The sequence below is a fragment of the Eublepharis macularius genome, chromosome 6 (genome assembly GCF_028583425.1).
Source record: "Eublepharis macularius isolate TG4126 chromosome 6, MPM_Emac_v1.0, whole genome shotgun sequence".
NCBI classification, from domain to species: Eukaryota; Metazoa; Chordata; class Lepidosauria; order Squamata; family Eublepharidae; genus Eublepharis; species Eublepharis macularius.
Window position 1 is genome coordinate 44,787,329 of NC_072795.1, and position 16,586 is coordinate 44,803,914.

General features: G+C 41.9%; 1 protein-coding gene across 1 annotated transcript in view; it reads left to right on the forward strand.

The window, feature by feature from the left end:
- CUL3 (cullin 3) overlaps window positions 1-16,586 on the forward strand; it is an 87,195-nt gene that overhangs the window by 37,207 nt on the left and 33,402 nt on the right. The window contains exons 3-4 of the mRNA XM_054983264.1: window positions 5,485-5,598; window positions 14,061-14,221. Coding sequence (XP_054839239.1) covers window positions 5,485-5,598; window positions 14,061-14,221 — 275 coding nt within the window. The remainder of the gene's footprint in view (window positions 1-5,484; window positions 5,599-14,060; window positions 14,222-16,586) is intronic.

Here is a 16,586-nt window from a genome sequence, read left to right on the forward strand (position 1 = left end):
GCCTGGATTGCCACCATCTTGTTTTTGAAATGAGCTACAGTGGCTCTTTGTTCCAGTTTTCCACAGGATTTTGCTGTGTGTTGTGTAAGCTGTCTGCTGCTAAAGGTTTCTATGGCTGACTGTGGTTATTTTAGGGGATAGTTCGATATATTAAAACTGTGAATAGGCCTCAAGAGATAAAGTAGGTGTTCACTCCACTGACAGGGTGGAGGTTAGCCATATATTAATAGTACTGGATATAAATTCCAAGTAGTGCAAAGGTAAAATGTCAACGGATGCCAAGTTGTACAGAATCTATAATAGCAGGATTTGAATCCAGTGGTATCTTAGAGACTGACAAGATTTTTAGGGTATAGGCTTTTGAGAGTCAGAGCTCCTTTCTTCAGATATGAGGATATCTTCAGATACTACATTCTGTAATGATATTGATAGAGAGTTTATCAAGTGTGGAATTTGAGAACCAAGGATTAAACTGGGAATTCTGTACTATTTGCTGTTTAACCCTTTTTATGGGAATGGACATGCAGAACGTATTATATTTATTTTACAGACTTTATATCCTGCTTTTCTGTCTACATGGGCCACCAAAGTAGCTAACAAATTAAAACATATGTAGTAAAATAACATTTAAAAACTTTAAAATCAGCCAAGAAGAACAACACATCATTAAAACAATTAAAACTATAATAAAAATACGAAGACATACAAAACAATTAAAATGTTGGGTGGTAGGAAAGGAGAGATCTTTGAGAGCATGCCAAACGGAACAAAAAAGACTTTACCCTGTAGGGGAAGATGGCAACAGAAAGGGATGGATGAATCTCCCTGGGGGAAGAGTTCTGTAGTTTTGCTGCCCCAAATACGAAAGCCCTGCAGGTGCATCTGAAGCAGGACCTCCAAAGATGTCTGTAGTGATCTGGCAAGTTTATAAGGGAGAAGGCAGTCCTTCAGGTATTTTGGTCCATGTAGAGCTTTAAAAGGTCAACACCAGCACCTTGAATTGTGCCCGGAAACAAATTGGCAGCCAGTGCCGATGGGCCAAGTCTGGAGAGATAAGGTCCCTGTCACCCATTCCAGTCAACTTCTAGTGGCATCATTCTGTACCAATTGAATTTTCTGAACGCTTCACAAGAGCAGCCCTCACAACTCACTTACGGGGACCCGAGCAAACAGCTTTCAAGGCACATGAGAAGCCAAGGTGGTTTGCCTGTGCCTTCTTCTGCAAAGTCTTCCTTGGTGGATTCCCATCCAAGTATTGCCTGGTCATAGTTGCCATCTGCTTTTCCAGCAGTAGGCCTGGCTCCAAGTGTACTGTCAGATTACAGACCTGTTCATTTGATGGGAGTGCAACCCATCCAGAATGGATGACACCTTAAATCCTGGGTCAAGCTTTCTGCTCACCAGTTGCACTTCCATCTTGTCATTAGGCTTCAGTCTATTAGCTCCTCTTCCACCCAATGCTGCAACCTGTCGTTTTCATGTATTATCCAAAGGGTGTCATAAAGATATATGGATAAAGATGTTGGCTTTTACTTTTCAAATGTACTAAAAGGTATAGGCAAATACACAATAAGGCATAGTCTCACTTTAAAGGTTATTTAACTTCTACACACTAATCTCTGCATATCATGTTAAATAGCAGCATTCATGTTTGTAAACAGGAAGTTTGTATTGTTTGGGGTGGGTGGGTTATACTGTGGCACAGGTAAGTATTGCTTCTCGGTAATCTCTGGGATTTTTTTGCTGAATGGTATCTTCTCTCACATGCTAGAAGATTAAGAAGAATATTATGTAATATAGTAAAGAGAGCACACTTACCAACAAGCTGTTCTTTTTCAAGTTGGCTAGTTATAATTAAATCCATTAATTATTCCTGCCAGTTAATCAACGTCACCTATAAGCAGTGTATTCAAAAACAAAAAGAGTAAGTTGGTTGTGTGTGTGACAGAATTAAAGTGCTGAAATACATTTTATTCTCATTTGGAGTCTAATTTAAACTGAAAAGCTGAGTGACTGATATCTAGTGTGTGCTAACTCTAAGGTAGCTTTTTCTATTCATATACTTTGCTATATAATGTAGAGTGCATTCCATTAAGATCTTTGTTTTTGTGAATTGTCGTTGCCTTGGAAAGAGTAGGTGGAGATGCATATATTGTATATGGAGGAGCTTTGTATAAAATTTTTATGTTGCAACATTCTACTTGTTTTTCCTTGCATAGAACAGGTGACACTTTCATCTGCCTATGATAAGAAGCTGGCATTGGAGATCAAACACAATCAGCAGTAGCGACATTAGTTGCCTGCTTTGTTTGGCAAAAAAACCTAGATGTATATATAAAAAAGTAAAGAAACAGACGCTCTGCCTTATGGATACCTGTCTGGCTTTCTTTGTTCAATTTTTGTACCACAAGTGCTCTTTGTACGAGTCTCTGTGTATTAGGAGCAGAAAAACTTCTTGACTGACCCTTCTGAGTGGCCCATTCGCTCAAGAGTTTAAATAGAAATAATATCCTGAATTGTTGGTTTATGTAAAAAAAAAATAGAAGAGATGCCTGCTGTTCTCCTTCTGAAGATGCCCGTGTTTACCACAGTGACTATGGCTACCTGCACAGTAGAAAATAGAGGCAAGAAGTACTCTGGGATTATCACCTACTGGAAATAGTGCAGGAGTGTTCATTTGATATGAGCACAAACTCAAAGTAATGGCAGCTTTTGAATTTGGAATTTGGTTCTTTTAAAAAAAATTGTCTTCCACTACTTCCTATTTATGTAAATATCACATAAATAAGCCCGAGGCACAGTTGGAACTGCTGTGTGACTAATGTGATGGCTCACAGCTTGAGCAGTGAGCTAGGAACCACCAGGCAGACCACCAGGAGAGGCACAGGCCTCAAAATGGGTGGGAAGGCCAGAGGAAGGAGGATGTCCCAGAGGAAGGCCAGGGAAGATTGGTAGCAACTGGTGCATCCAGAGGGATGACACAGCAGTGCTGGCATGGTGCCCTGGCTCTGAGGCCTTTATGCCTCGCTTTTCTCCTTAAAGGGGACCCAAAATGACTTACAACATTCTTATTTCCCCCATTTTATCTTTACAACAATTCTCTGCAGTAGGCTTGGCTGAGAATGTGTGACTGGCCCAAGGTCATCTGACAAACTTCCATTGGGGAGATTTGAACCTGGGTCTCCCAGATCTTCGTCCAACACTCTAAACCAAGGGTGTCAGACATACAGCCCGCATGCCATATCTGGTCCCTTTAGGGCTGTTATCCAGATCTGGGCAGCAGGCTTTTGCAAATACAAGTCTCAAGAAACGTGATTGCCGAAAAAATTTGAGAAATTTTTGAGAAATTTGAGAAAATTTTGAGAAAATCTGAGAATATTAACAGGCAACTTACAGAAAAAGCTAAGTCCTTTGTTGCATTTTCAGTTACAATAGATGAAAGCACAGATACTACTGATTTAGCATAGCATGCAGTTTTCATTCATGGAATCAATGAAAAGGTACATGTTATGGAAGAGTTTGTGAAAATAGTTCCAATGAAAGGCATAGTCACAGGTGATGATATCTTCAAAAATATGGTAGGTGCTCTAGATAAAGTAGGTGTCAGATGGCAAAAGTGGCGAGTCTGGCCACAGATGGAGCACCATGGATGGTGAAGGGGAAAGCTGAGTTCCTGCAAAACTCAAGGAAAATTTGGTAGTTGCAAACCCACATCACCAGTTTTTCAATTTTCATTGCATTTTGTGCCAGGAAACTCTGCAATAAAACATTGAACATGGATAATGTGATGAGTGTGGTCATAAAAACTGTTAATTTTATTTGAGCCAGAAGTCTGAAGCATAGGTAATTTAACATTCTTCTGAAGGAAAGCATAATCAGACACGAGGTACCGTATCATATGGAAGTGCGATTATTAAGTTGTGGAGCTGTACAGAAATGCTTCTATGAACTACAAAGTGAAGTACAGATATTTATGAATAAGAAAGTGAGGGCTGTGCCTGGATTACAATATAATGAATGGCTTCAAGATCTTGCTTTTATGGTAGATATTAAAGAACACCTGAAGTGTCTCAACACAAAGATGCAGACTCAAAACGAAGTTGTGACAGAGTTTTATGACACCATTTGTGCCTTTGAGATGAAGGTTCCACTTTGGGAAAAGCAACTTCAAGAAAATAATTTGACTCACTTCCCCACCATGAGATCTCTATTGATCATATAGCCACAGAATAGTACAGGAGAAAAATTTCTGAACACAAAAATGAATTCCAAGGAAGATTTTCTGCCTTCTGTAATCCATTTTCTGTGGTTGTCTTAGGCTCCAGATGGAAATAATTGATCTGCATTGTGATGCTGTGCTCATGGATAAGCTTTTTGTTGGCATTAGCAAATTTTACCAGTTTGGGGTGGGGGTGGGATTACCTCCAATTTAAAGCTTTTGTTTCTGAAAATACTGTCTTTGTTTGGGGGAGCATACATCTGTGAACAGCTCCTTTCTGTAATAAATGTCAGTAAATCAAAAATATGTTCTTAGCAGGGGTGTGCACCAGGAAAAAAATTGGGTTTCCCGCTTCGGGTTTCCCCAAAATGTTTACGAAGCGGGAAAAAGCTTCGTAAACACTGGAAACTCTAAGCGGAAAGCCACTTTGGATTCAAGTATTTAAATCTCTTCGGTATGCTCCGTAAAGATTTGGAGCATACCGAAGTAAGGGGGGATTTCCCTGCCAAACAGCTGATCCTGGGGTTTAAATGCCCCTTTCCTTTCCTTTCCTTTCCTTTCCGGAAGCCAAAGCTTCCCGAAACGATATGAATTGCTTCAGGAAGCTTTAATTTGGGGTTTCCTGAATCGAGTCTGATTCGGATATTTTACCTGAATCGGAAATCCGAATTGCACACCCCTAGTTCTTAGTTTACAGAGACGCATCTGAACAGCGTACTAAAAATTGCTACAGCACAGACTTGAAAACTCCAGCTTCTGGTGCAGTAGTTCAGAGTAAAGAGGTGTCAGCTATCAGAAACTGTTAAATAAAGAAAATGCTAAAGCATGTTTGTATTCTGAGTAAAGAATATCATTAATTGGGTTTGCTTGTGTCCTTTATAAAATTTATCTCTCTGGTGCCTGGCATTAAATGTTATGGTACACATGGCCCAGCCTGACAAAATGACATTTATGTTCGATTTGGCCCTCCCCTCATAACAAATGAGTTTGACGCTCCTGTTCTAAATACTACACCACATAGGCAAATATTTACTGTTATCTGTTGTAGAACATGAGATGCAGGGAATGCATTCTGACAACTAATTTATGGGGATATTAAGGTGAAGATATGATGGTGCGGTTATTGATAAACTCTGGAGACAGTCTCTTCAGCCATAATTGAAATTGTAGCAAAGCAGAAACTGAAGTAGAAACTTCAGAGCGCACTGAACTTTTAATAATCTATATTGAGAAAGTTAACTTGAAACCTTTCTGTTCTGTTGTAGGTGCGAGAAGATGTGTTAAACTCATTAAATAACAACTTTCTCCAAACATTAAACCAAGCATGGAATGATCATCAGACAGCTATGGTGATGATTAGAGACATTCTGATGTATATGGTGAGAAATGTTTGGTATTATGATTATTCTAATGCTAGAACTATTCTGTCTCAGGGAAAAGCTCAGACCCCTTCATGTTGATAGAAAATTTACATATGAGATTTTGACATTTTTACACTTTGTACACAGTGTTTCATAGCTGTATGTCTGTCACCATCTGTTTTCCTCTGTTCCACTGGCACAGGTGAAAGAAGTGGCATTGGAAAGTTATGGGGGGAGAGACATTAATAACTTGTGTTTCAGCAGCGGTTTTTTCTCAGAAGTGGAGAAAAAATATGCATGTCAGCCACTGTGTGGCATCCCTGCATAATATTAGGCTTGTGATGGAGGTGAGGGTGTCCAGTTTGTTCCTTTGTTTGAAAACTAACATTTGCTAACTATCTTTTCCAGATATCCAAAAACGTCTTTTGTTGTGGTGGTGGTCCTTGTTTCTATTCTTACTTAATCGGAATGTGTCTCTTTATCAATTGTTTTTGAGGGCTCATGATATTATCTGGACTTAATGAGCCTTCTACTATTGTGCCTTTCTAGCTCACTTTGTGTTTTGTTTTGTTGTTGTGTTATCGGGGCTCTGTGGAACTTAAATGTTAATGAAAAGAACAGCATCCAAACACTAGCAAGCCTGCAAATGTTAAAAAGAATCTTGCAAAGTTCAAGCTTGGTGGGGTTGAGATAGTTCCCTCCCAGTTGTTTCATAAATATTAGAAGCGGCTTTGTGGACCACAGTGCACCAATTGGGTCATTTACTGATTATAGTTAAGAATACATTTTTGCCTAATCATGGAAGTCTCAACTCTGTGAATATTCAAAAAACTACATAATTCAGACTGCTTGGAAAGGCTTTCCCCTAATTACTGAGCAACAACTTCATTAAAGTTTTTAGGAGGCAGCTTTGTAACTAAGCAAGGGAGTATGTTGAATATCTATTAGAGTGTAGGAATTCCTGTTCAGGGGTAGGCATCCTCGCTTGCTGTGTCCATTTTGTTTATTTATTTATTTGGATTTCTATTCCGCCCTCCCCACGAAGGGCTCAGGGCAGATTACAGCATAATTAAAACACATTAAAATTAGTTTATACAGTTAAAACTATAAATATATTGTTAAAAATATAATATAATATATTCACATATAAAAATACATTCAGATGGCAGCAATCAATAACAGCAGAAACAACTTGACACAATAAGGTGGTGGGCAGCCATAGTACGGAGGGATTCAGATTTTATACTTCTCAATTTTTCAGCTGGTGGAGGCCAGGCCTCACCTCAACCATATGCCTGGTGGAACATCTCTGTCTTACAGGCCCAGCAAAATGACAACACATCCTGCCGGGCCCTGGTCTCAGTGGACAGAGAGTTCCACCAGGCTGGGGCCAGGACCAAGAAAGCCCTGGCTCTGGTTGAGGTCAGGCGGGCCTCCTTGGGGTCAGGGACCACCAATAGAGATTTCTCTCCTGATTGGAGCGTCCTCTGGGGCATATATGGGGAGAGGCGGTCTCGCAGATACGCTGGTCCCAGTCCACATAGGGCTTTATAGGTTAATACCAAAACCTTGAACCTGATCCAGTGCTCCACTGGCAGCCAATGCAGCTGGCGCAATATAGGTGTTATATGTGCTCCAGTTGGCGCTTCTACAATTAACGCGCTGCTACATTTTGAACCAGCTGCAGTTTCTGGGTCAGGCTCAAGGGAAGCCCCGCATAGAGCAAGTTACAGTAGTCCAGCCTAGAGATGACCGTTGCCTGGATCACTGTAGTTAAGTCGTTGACTGAGAGGTATGGGACAAGCTGCCTGGTCCGTCATAGGTGGAAAAAAGAGGACCTGGCAACTGCTGCGACCTGAGCCTCCATTTTCAAGGAGGCATCCAGAATCACCCCCAAACTCCTAACTAATGACACTGGCATAAGCGGCGCCCCATCAAGGGTGGGGAGTCGGAATCCGGCACCTAACTCCCCGCAGCTCAAATACAGGACCTCCGTCTTCGTAGGATTTAATTTCAGTTGACTCTGAACCAACCAGTTACAGTATCAAACGCACGCTCCAGGACATATGGGGCCGAGCCAGGCTGGCTGTCCATCATCGGGTATAACTGGATGTCATCTGCATATTGATGACAACCAAGTCCAAAGCTCCGCACCAACTCAGTAAGGGGGCGCATATAAATGTTAAACAGCAATGAAGAGAGTATTGCCTCCTGTGGGACACCGTGTACCATAGGTTGGCGGGATGACAGTCTCTTCCCAAGCACCACTCTTTGTCCCCATCCATGGAGAAAGGAGGCCAGCCACTGCAAGGCAACCGCACGTATCCCCATGTCGGTGAGGCAATGAGTCAGAAGTTTGTAATCGACTGTATAGAACGCTGCCAACAAATCTAAGAATATCAGCAACACTGATCCACCTCAATCCAGGTGTCTGCCGATATCATCCTTGAGGGCAACCAGCAATGTCTCTGTCCCGTGCCCCGGGCGGAAACTGGACTGGAAGGGATCTAGGGCTGAGATTTTATTCAGGAACCCCTGCAGCTGTTCTGCCATCGCCCGCTCAATCACCTTACGCAGGAATGGGGGTTCGAAACTGGGCGGTAACTGACCGTGTTGGTGGGGTCCAAAGATGGCTTCTTTAAAAAAGGCCTCACCATGGCCTCCTTTAGCACCCGAAGAAAAACTCCAGAGCCCAGGGGCAAGTTGACAATGGCCTCCAAATGACTCCATACTCCATTGGCACTGGCCTTTACCAATCACAATGGACACGGGTCCAGGAGGCACATGGTGGGTCTCACCACTTGCAGGGTCCTGTTAATCCCATCTCTGCAGAGTGGATTGAAATGATCAAATGCTGGCCCAGAAGATGGCCAATAGGTCTCTAGTTCAGTAAGTATCAGCTCTGGTTAGTTCTAGAATAGAAGACCCCCCAAGGAAGTCCAGGGTTACTATACATAGGCAAACAATGGCAAAACTACCTCTGTCTCTTGCCTTGAAAATCCTCTGTGATCACCATAAGTCAGCTGCTACTTGATGGCACTTTACACGCATACATTATAAAATTTGATGCTGATACTGTCTTGGAACATGTCCCATGAAAAACATTCAGAATGTATCCTAAATTTTATTTGTTTAAATATTTATGTGCCAAATTTTTGCCTGACAGATTTTCAGTAAGAGACAGCGATGTAAAACATACTCTCCCCAGTACTCTAGTTCCAGCTGTTGCTCTTAAAGATTCTGCACTGGCTGTGAGGGAAACAGCCCTGTCCCCAAAGTGTGCTACCTAGCAACCAAGGCCAGATAGTACATACCCTTGTCCCTAAAGGGGATTAAATTTTTCTTTGCCAAGGCAGAGGACTGGATGACTTTTCCTAGCAGCAGCGTTGGGCGCAGCGTGTATGTGTGCGGGGGGGGGGGGGAGATGTGAACTGTCCCCTTTGTCTTCAAGATGATCATGTTTGATGCTCATAACTACAGTATTATCATATTTCTGATCTCATTTAACTCCCCGTGGCAGATGGAGGCCCTAGGCTTGTTTTGGTTTGTCTCACCCTCATCTTGGAGACTTTTGGGATACAGTATCATCTTATCTCTTGTACCATGTTATCCATTGTTAAGTTATATTTTTATTTTGCCTTTCTGCCAAAGAACTACACACTTCTGTTCCAGTGTCATCCTTACAACACCATTCTAGGTTGTGTGACTGGGTTACAGTCTCTGAGTGACATTTATTGAAGAGAGGGGTATTCTCACAGAATTTGCTATCCATAAGTTTAAATGGGTTTGTGTTTGTAATCCTGTGGTTGGGGGTAAGGAACATTGTTATGTGATGTGCTGTATCATTCAGTACTTATGGGCATAAAATACTAGTATTTGTGTATCCTTTTGTTTTAAGGGCAAACATATTGCACCCAGATTAATTATTCAGTTCTTTTGAAGGTATGCTGTGTTATGCAAAGTATTATTGTTTAATTATCTAGTAAACTGGATTATTAAATGGAGGAAAACAGATTTAACATCTGGCATTACCTTGTGGCAGTGTCTTTTACAGAGTTCCTTTCTGCTTGGGGGCACGTAATACACATTTTTATCTCTGCTTTGAACCAAAAAGCTCAGGGCAGCACCTCCTTATAATTTCTTTCTCACAACAGCCCTGTGTAGTAGACAAGACTAAGGGCCAAACCAGTATACACAAGTTCCCAATTGAATGTTTTGCTTGGAAAGTGCAAAACAAAAGGTAAAATGCATGGAACATGCCTATCTCTCATGCTGTTTTTTCAACCTGAAACAGCACTTTCGATCTACCTGCACCAGATCATGTATGTTTACCCAATCAAATAGCTGCTCTGTAAGACCTTTCCAGGTTAGGAAAACAGAATGGAGGGAAAGACTTAAACTACCTTTCCCTATGCCAGAGTCTCAATCCAAATTAGGGTCCTTCATTCCAGCGATTTAAAAAAATGCTTGGGTTTCTCAGTGCCTCATCTGATTTGGTATTAAAGCACGTTGGCAAAGACTGAGCTTTGTGAACAAGGAGTTAAACCCAGAGCATCAATTCACATCATCATCACCATCATCATCATAACTGCTCTTATATACCGCTCTTCTAGACAGATTAGTGCCCCACCCAGAATGGAGAACAAGTTAGTGTTATTATTATCCCCACAATGCAGCTGAAAAGCTGGAGCTGAGAGGAGCGGCTTACCCAAGGCCGCCTACTGAGCTCATGGCAGTAGTGGGATTCGAACCAGTAAGTGCTGATACATGACACTATCTTATAATGTAGAGAACAGAACTACCTGTAAAAAACAACTACCTGTAAACTATGTAAGTCCTATTGTTTCAATGTATGAATGTAGGGGTGTGCACTACCAAAAAATTAGGGTTTCCTGCTTCAGGTTTACCTGAAGCGGGGGAAAAATCCGGAATTACCAGAATCCCAGAGCGGCAAGCTGCTTCGAGATTCTGATACTAAGCTCGCTTCAGTATGCTCTGTAAAGATTCGGAGCATACTGAAGTGAGGGGGAGCAACCCCCCCCCCCCGAGGCAACCCCCCACCTCACTTACCTGGCAGGCAGGGAGAGGGGAGGTCGATCTCTGGGCGGTGGGGAAGCACAGAGCCAGCTCCTGCGGGGCCCACGCCGCCTCCTCTGCTGCCACAGCGGCCAACTAGGCAGTGGAGAAGCATGGAGCCAGCTCCTACAGCCCCTTCCTGCCCCTCAAATGGCCACAAACAGCACGGAGAGCCTTCTACCCTTTAAGCTCTCCCTCTTTCCAGCTGGCTGGAGGGAGGGGGGAAGAGCCTTCTAGCATTTAAGCTCTCCCCCTTTCCAGCTGGCCCCGATTTGGAAAACCCGAATCTTTACAGATCGTGTCCAATTCGGGCATTTTTTCTGAATCGGAAACCCCAAGCACACACCCCTATATGAATGGTGTAAGCAGGTGTTGTAGCTGACAGGCTTTTTTCATTTAGGGAATTTGTAATTTTTTTACTAGCTGTATCTGACTACAGTACTCTGATTTGAACTAACTTGTTTCATCTGCAGGTACAGTTTGTATGTTATAAGTCCAAAGTACAACATAGATAGGGTATGACAAAAATGCAAGACAAAACTCTGGTGGTCTGGTGGCCTTCATAAGGTCTCCATAGAAACATTTTGTTAATTGGCCCAGTGTTTGCAAAGTAGCGACACTGACATATCCTGAGAGTTTTGATTGAGGAATGCATATATGATGTTGATCACGTTTTGTTGCCTGTCTAGTTTCACAAAAGTATGCAGAATACCAGTTAAGACAACTGCATGAATCCCCCCCCCCATAACTCACGCACACATTATTCAAATTGTCTGCAACAGATGAGCCTCAAAACTCCAGAGACAATTGGTTTCTTGTCTGCAGCTGAGCTTCAGCTTTACTTTCAGCTGATAAGGTTGTGGCCATGTAGATGTAGAGTCTTGAGCAAGTTTACATTACTCATAATAATTAAGCCCCCCCCCCCAAAAGCAAAGTACTCTCCTGTAATCATAATACTTAAACATTTATTTCACCTGCCACAAAACAATGATCATTAATACAATTACAAAGTTTCAATTTTAGGACACTTTACAAAATTAAATTATTTTTTTCTAGACATATTGCATTACTATGATTTCTGGTGTGTTTAATTTAACAAAATTACTAAATCTACACTGCAGTCATCATTAGGTTTGTTGGGAGTGAGTATCACCTCTCATTAGTTCTAAAAACAATGAATATCTTTTAGACAGTTCTAAGCAGTAGTCCTAGACCAGTGAGATTCTCTCTGCCAAATTTAATTGCCTGATTCGTAATTGCCGGTGCCATCTGTGATGATTCCCTCCCCCCACCCACCAACCCCCGCCTCCCACTCTTCTTTCCCAAGAGTACCCTGGAGACCGTGGAGAATTTGTGTGTGTGAGAGAGAGGGCTTGGATTTCTTCCGTGACATCCTTTCTGGTCTTATTTGAGTAGACACTGACACTCAATTTCTGCCCTTTCTTTTGCTATATGCAATTTGAATCACAGAGAGAGGCTGGTATATTTGTTTGTGCATGTACAAGTGTGTGTGTGAGTGTGTGAGAGAGAGAGAGAGAGAGAGAGATTTTACACATTGCCTCTTCTCCTGCCAGTTTATTGACATTAGCCTAAGCAGGAGTTTTTGGTCTATATGTGGACAAGCAGCTGGGTGCTCTGGGTGAGATCTTTGAACACAGTCTGAGATCTTTAGAACAGGGAAAAAATATTATTGAATAACATACATCTCACTTATCTAGAGCACAGGAGCACTGGAAGGACTGTATCAGAACGTTACTGAGGTGTTTCAAAACTAAGAAAAAGAAGCAAAACATGAGGCAAAATTGTACAAGTCACTCATGTAACCTTGACATTCCTTTTAAAGGAATGGGCACAAGCCTCACTGGATTTTGAAATAGAGGCTGGCCAATGCAGATTTCACTCCATTTCTCTCTGTTCTCCAGCTTGCACCTTTTTTACAGTGTGTTAAACATTTTAACTCTTTCCCTCCTAGCTGGGAGGGTTTCTCCTTGACCTATCCTGGAATTGAGTTTAAGTTCCCATGTGTGCTGCCCTGCACCTTTCCCCAATCATACCAAGGCTTGCATCCCCAACTTTTATTGCCCTTATTCAGAATATCCAAACAGCAATCTATCTTGCTTTTTCTGGCAGGTGGGCAAATGGTCATCCGTATCCTACCCCTTTGTCTCCATAAAAAGAAACCATCTCCTCTCAGCCTGAAATCAGAGGAGTTTATGGCTTCGTTTCCAGGACAGAGGGTGACCTATCAGGGTCTAGTGCCTCTTGTATGTTAATCAAGGTATCCCGCATTCATTTATTGTAATACTATGAACCAAAACTGCCACGTGACTACCATATACTCTTTATGCCATCCCACCAAACATACAAACAAAATAATATACAATACAACTATTAAATATATAACTATAACCTTCTTAATTGCAAGATTATTTAGAAGGAAATCTGGTTGACTGTCTTCACCACTATTGAACCTTAGCCAGCCTTTGTGTATCTGGAGTGAGAAGAAGAGCTTCCATGTCTGCTTTCTTGCTTTCTCTCCTCAGAATGAGGGACAAAATTCCTGGAGGTGAGCAATCTGGCCATGGAGAAACAGGAGTAAAATCATTACCTCTCCACTGTAGCAAATAGGGATGTGCGCTTCAGGAATCCGATTCAAGTAAAATACCCAAATCGGGCCAGAATCCCGAATCAAAGCTTCCTGAAGCATTCGTAATACTTTGGGAAGCTTTGGGGGCCTGGGGGTTAAGTTTAAAGGGCCCTTTCGCAAGTGGCAGGGCCCTTTAAACTTTCCCATTCCCTACCCTTACCCCCCACCCCCACTTACCTGGCATCGTGCTGGAGGAGGCGGCCTTCCTGCCTCCCCGCTCGCCTCTGGAGGTGGCGGTGGCAGTGGCCCTCTCGGCCAGCGCAGCGTTGGCTCCAGCCTTCCACCTAACCAGGTAAGTGGGTTGGGAGGTGGGGGTGGGAGTTTAAGGGTGGGGGTGGAAGCGGGAAACCCGAATATATTTTGGGTGTACACCCCTAGTAGCAAACTTGCTCTTTTCCTGAGTGACTGCCATTGTGGTGGTTCTCTCTCTTCCTGGGTGCTGGAATGACAGTGTAGATGTTGTAGAAAAGGATTGGTCCTTTACCTCCATCCTTGGCATGCGACCCACAGCTTACCTGTCCTTGAGTCTTTGTGGTGTCTGCTGTTTCAAGGCAGGAAGCACTGCCAAGCACAAATCCGACAAGGGAATGAATGGCCTTACTCGCTTTCTGGGAATGTAGGGCACTGTGATAGGGCACTGTGCTCAGAAGAACCAAAGATGTCAAAGGGGCACATGTGGCTCCTGAGCCACTGAGTATCACTGCGTTGAAACTGTGCAGTTGTGTGAAATATAAATTTGTTTTCTCATTAATATTAGGACCGTGTATATGTACAACAAAATAATGTGGAAAATGTCTACAATCTGGGATTAATTATCTTTCGAGATCAAGTTGTACGTTATGGGTGTATTAGGGATCATCTACGACAGACATTGTTGGATATGATTGCAAGAGAACGGAAAGGAGAAGTTGTAGACAGGTATGACAACAAAATTGTTACTGTCACGTCTGCTGTATTCCTGAATTCCTATTGCTGCTAATGTGCTTACTGATCTTAGTCTAATGTTTAAATTTACAACTTTCCTTCTTGACCATTTTCAAGTCAAATTTAAGCTTTATTTTCTCTTGTTTCTAGTTTGCCCGTTTTAAAGATTATGAAGCTAAGGTGTCATGCATTTTGCTGCATGCCATTTTCCCCATCCTGTGGCACTAGTTTTGCTCCAGTCTGAACAATCATTTGGTTGGAAATAATTTGTCCACACCTCTACATTTGCAGGACACTGCTATTTAATTAGTTTAAAAATGTGTATTTTCTTCTTCATGCAAAGCAACTTCCAAATATAAAATAAATCAGACAGTAAAGCATAATAAAACACAGCAAAAGTATACTAATTCAACAATAGCAATCACTCAGACAGTCAAATAATTGTTGTTAACTGCCTGGCAGAACCAATGACAAATTATTTTTGTGTAACTTCAGTGAGTGGTTGTAGCTATTAGTATTTTGTTAAATACTGTAAAAGCTGTAGTTTTGTTAAACTATAAAAACACGTAACCATCGTGCTGTGCATCAGCCCTAAAGTGTTTCTGTAAGTATAGGAAATAAAAAAATAGGAACATACATTTGGTATCTCCAGCCTATTATATAGATCCTATTCAGGTTTCCCATTTTATCATACAGATATTTCATAGATAAAAAGTAATAGGATTAGATCCTACCACCATTTTTCTTAGTACAACGGAGGAGAGATCATTCTTTACTCCTGAAAAGCTTGTGCTGGGGATCCCATGTGGACAAAAGCCTCATTTGGTAAGTCTGAATCAAGGAGGGGGAACTAGGCATGACTGTTTCTCCTCCCTCTTGCACTAGCAGGAAAGATGGATGCAGCCGATACAGTCAAAGCTTTGTTATTTGACACTTGATTATCTCAAATGCTCCCTCAGCCACCTGACTGCATATTCAGGTTCAGATGTGGTGTACTCTTGCCTCTCCAGCTGGTCAGTTTGATTCTCAAGAAAGGGCTGCCTTTGTCATAGCACCAAAATGTTGAAACTCCCTTCTGGGGGATATTGTTTGTCCCATTCTATCACTATCTTCTACCACCAGGTGAAGACATTTTTGTTTTCGTCTGTCATTCTCTTAGTGGAGCCCTCCTTCCTGCCTTACTTTCTAATTGCTATCTTTGTGTTTTATATATGTATTTCAGTTTTGGTTTTAATTGGTTTAATGTACTTTTATAATGCTCTTTTTTATTGTTAGCCACATTGGTGGCCCTGATTGGGCAGAAAGGTGGGATATAAATTTGAAAATAAAACAATAACTTCTGCTGGCTTTTGCTGGGCTTCTGCCAGCTGATGTTGCTAGCTGGTATCATCCTTGGGCACCTCTTTCCCCCTCAGCCTGCCTCAGGCTGTTGGGATCTAGCTCTACCAGAGGGCTCCTGGGCCGAAGGACCATTTGTCCACCCATTATGTAGGATAGTACCATGGCTTAGGGGGAAGAGTTCTACAAGGCATAGGAGCTGTTACCAAGGTATGCCTAATGGGGTTGGAGTTGTTACTGCAGACCTCTGGGTAGAACAGTAAGCTTGAGTATCTGGCACATTTGATTAACTAGCGACCTCCATTTCCCGTGAGTGCCAGGTAACAAATATCTTACTGTACTTATTTTGAGTGCTATGACTAAGCATACTGATTTATAACCAAATAGATACTATACTTCAGCATTCTATCTATTTAGATACAGAGGATGCAGACGTAATTGTAGAAAGTACTGGATTTCTGTTTGTGTGTATGTCTGTATATCTGTAGTGAAGACACCGAGCAAGATCATTTATGTGTAGACTAAGTGCCCCAGACTTTACAGAAGCATTATCAAGTTCCTGTTGGGCAAATAATTGCTTTTAATATCATAGAAAGTAAATGTCAAGGTTGTCTTTCTGGTAGTTTATCACATTTTTATCCTGTTCTTCATCCACTGTTCTCTGTTGCATACATGGTTCTCCCCGTCTATTTTATCCTCTAAGAAACACTGGGAGGCTAAGAGTTTGACTGGGTGATATTTATAATTAAATTGAGCTAAGGTTGTTGGAGAACACAACGTAAGAAAATAGTATCATTGAGATGGGCCCAGTGAACAATTCTGGTGGCAGTTCTCATTGATCCATATAATCTCTGTACAGTAAGTCAGTATTATCTCCACATTGGAGACAGGCTGAATGACAATGGCTTGCTGAAAGCTACCTGACACATTCATGGCGGATGAGAGAGTTGAACCAAGTTAGCAGCTCACTTAACTTGCGTATTATGTTGGTTCTCTTAGCAGTTGAAAATCACAACGTTTG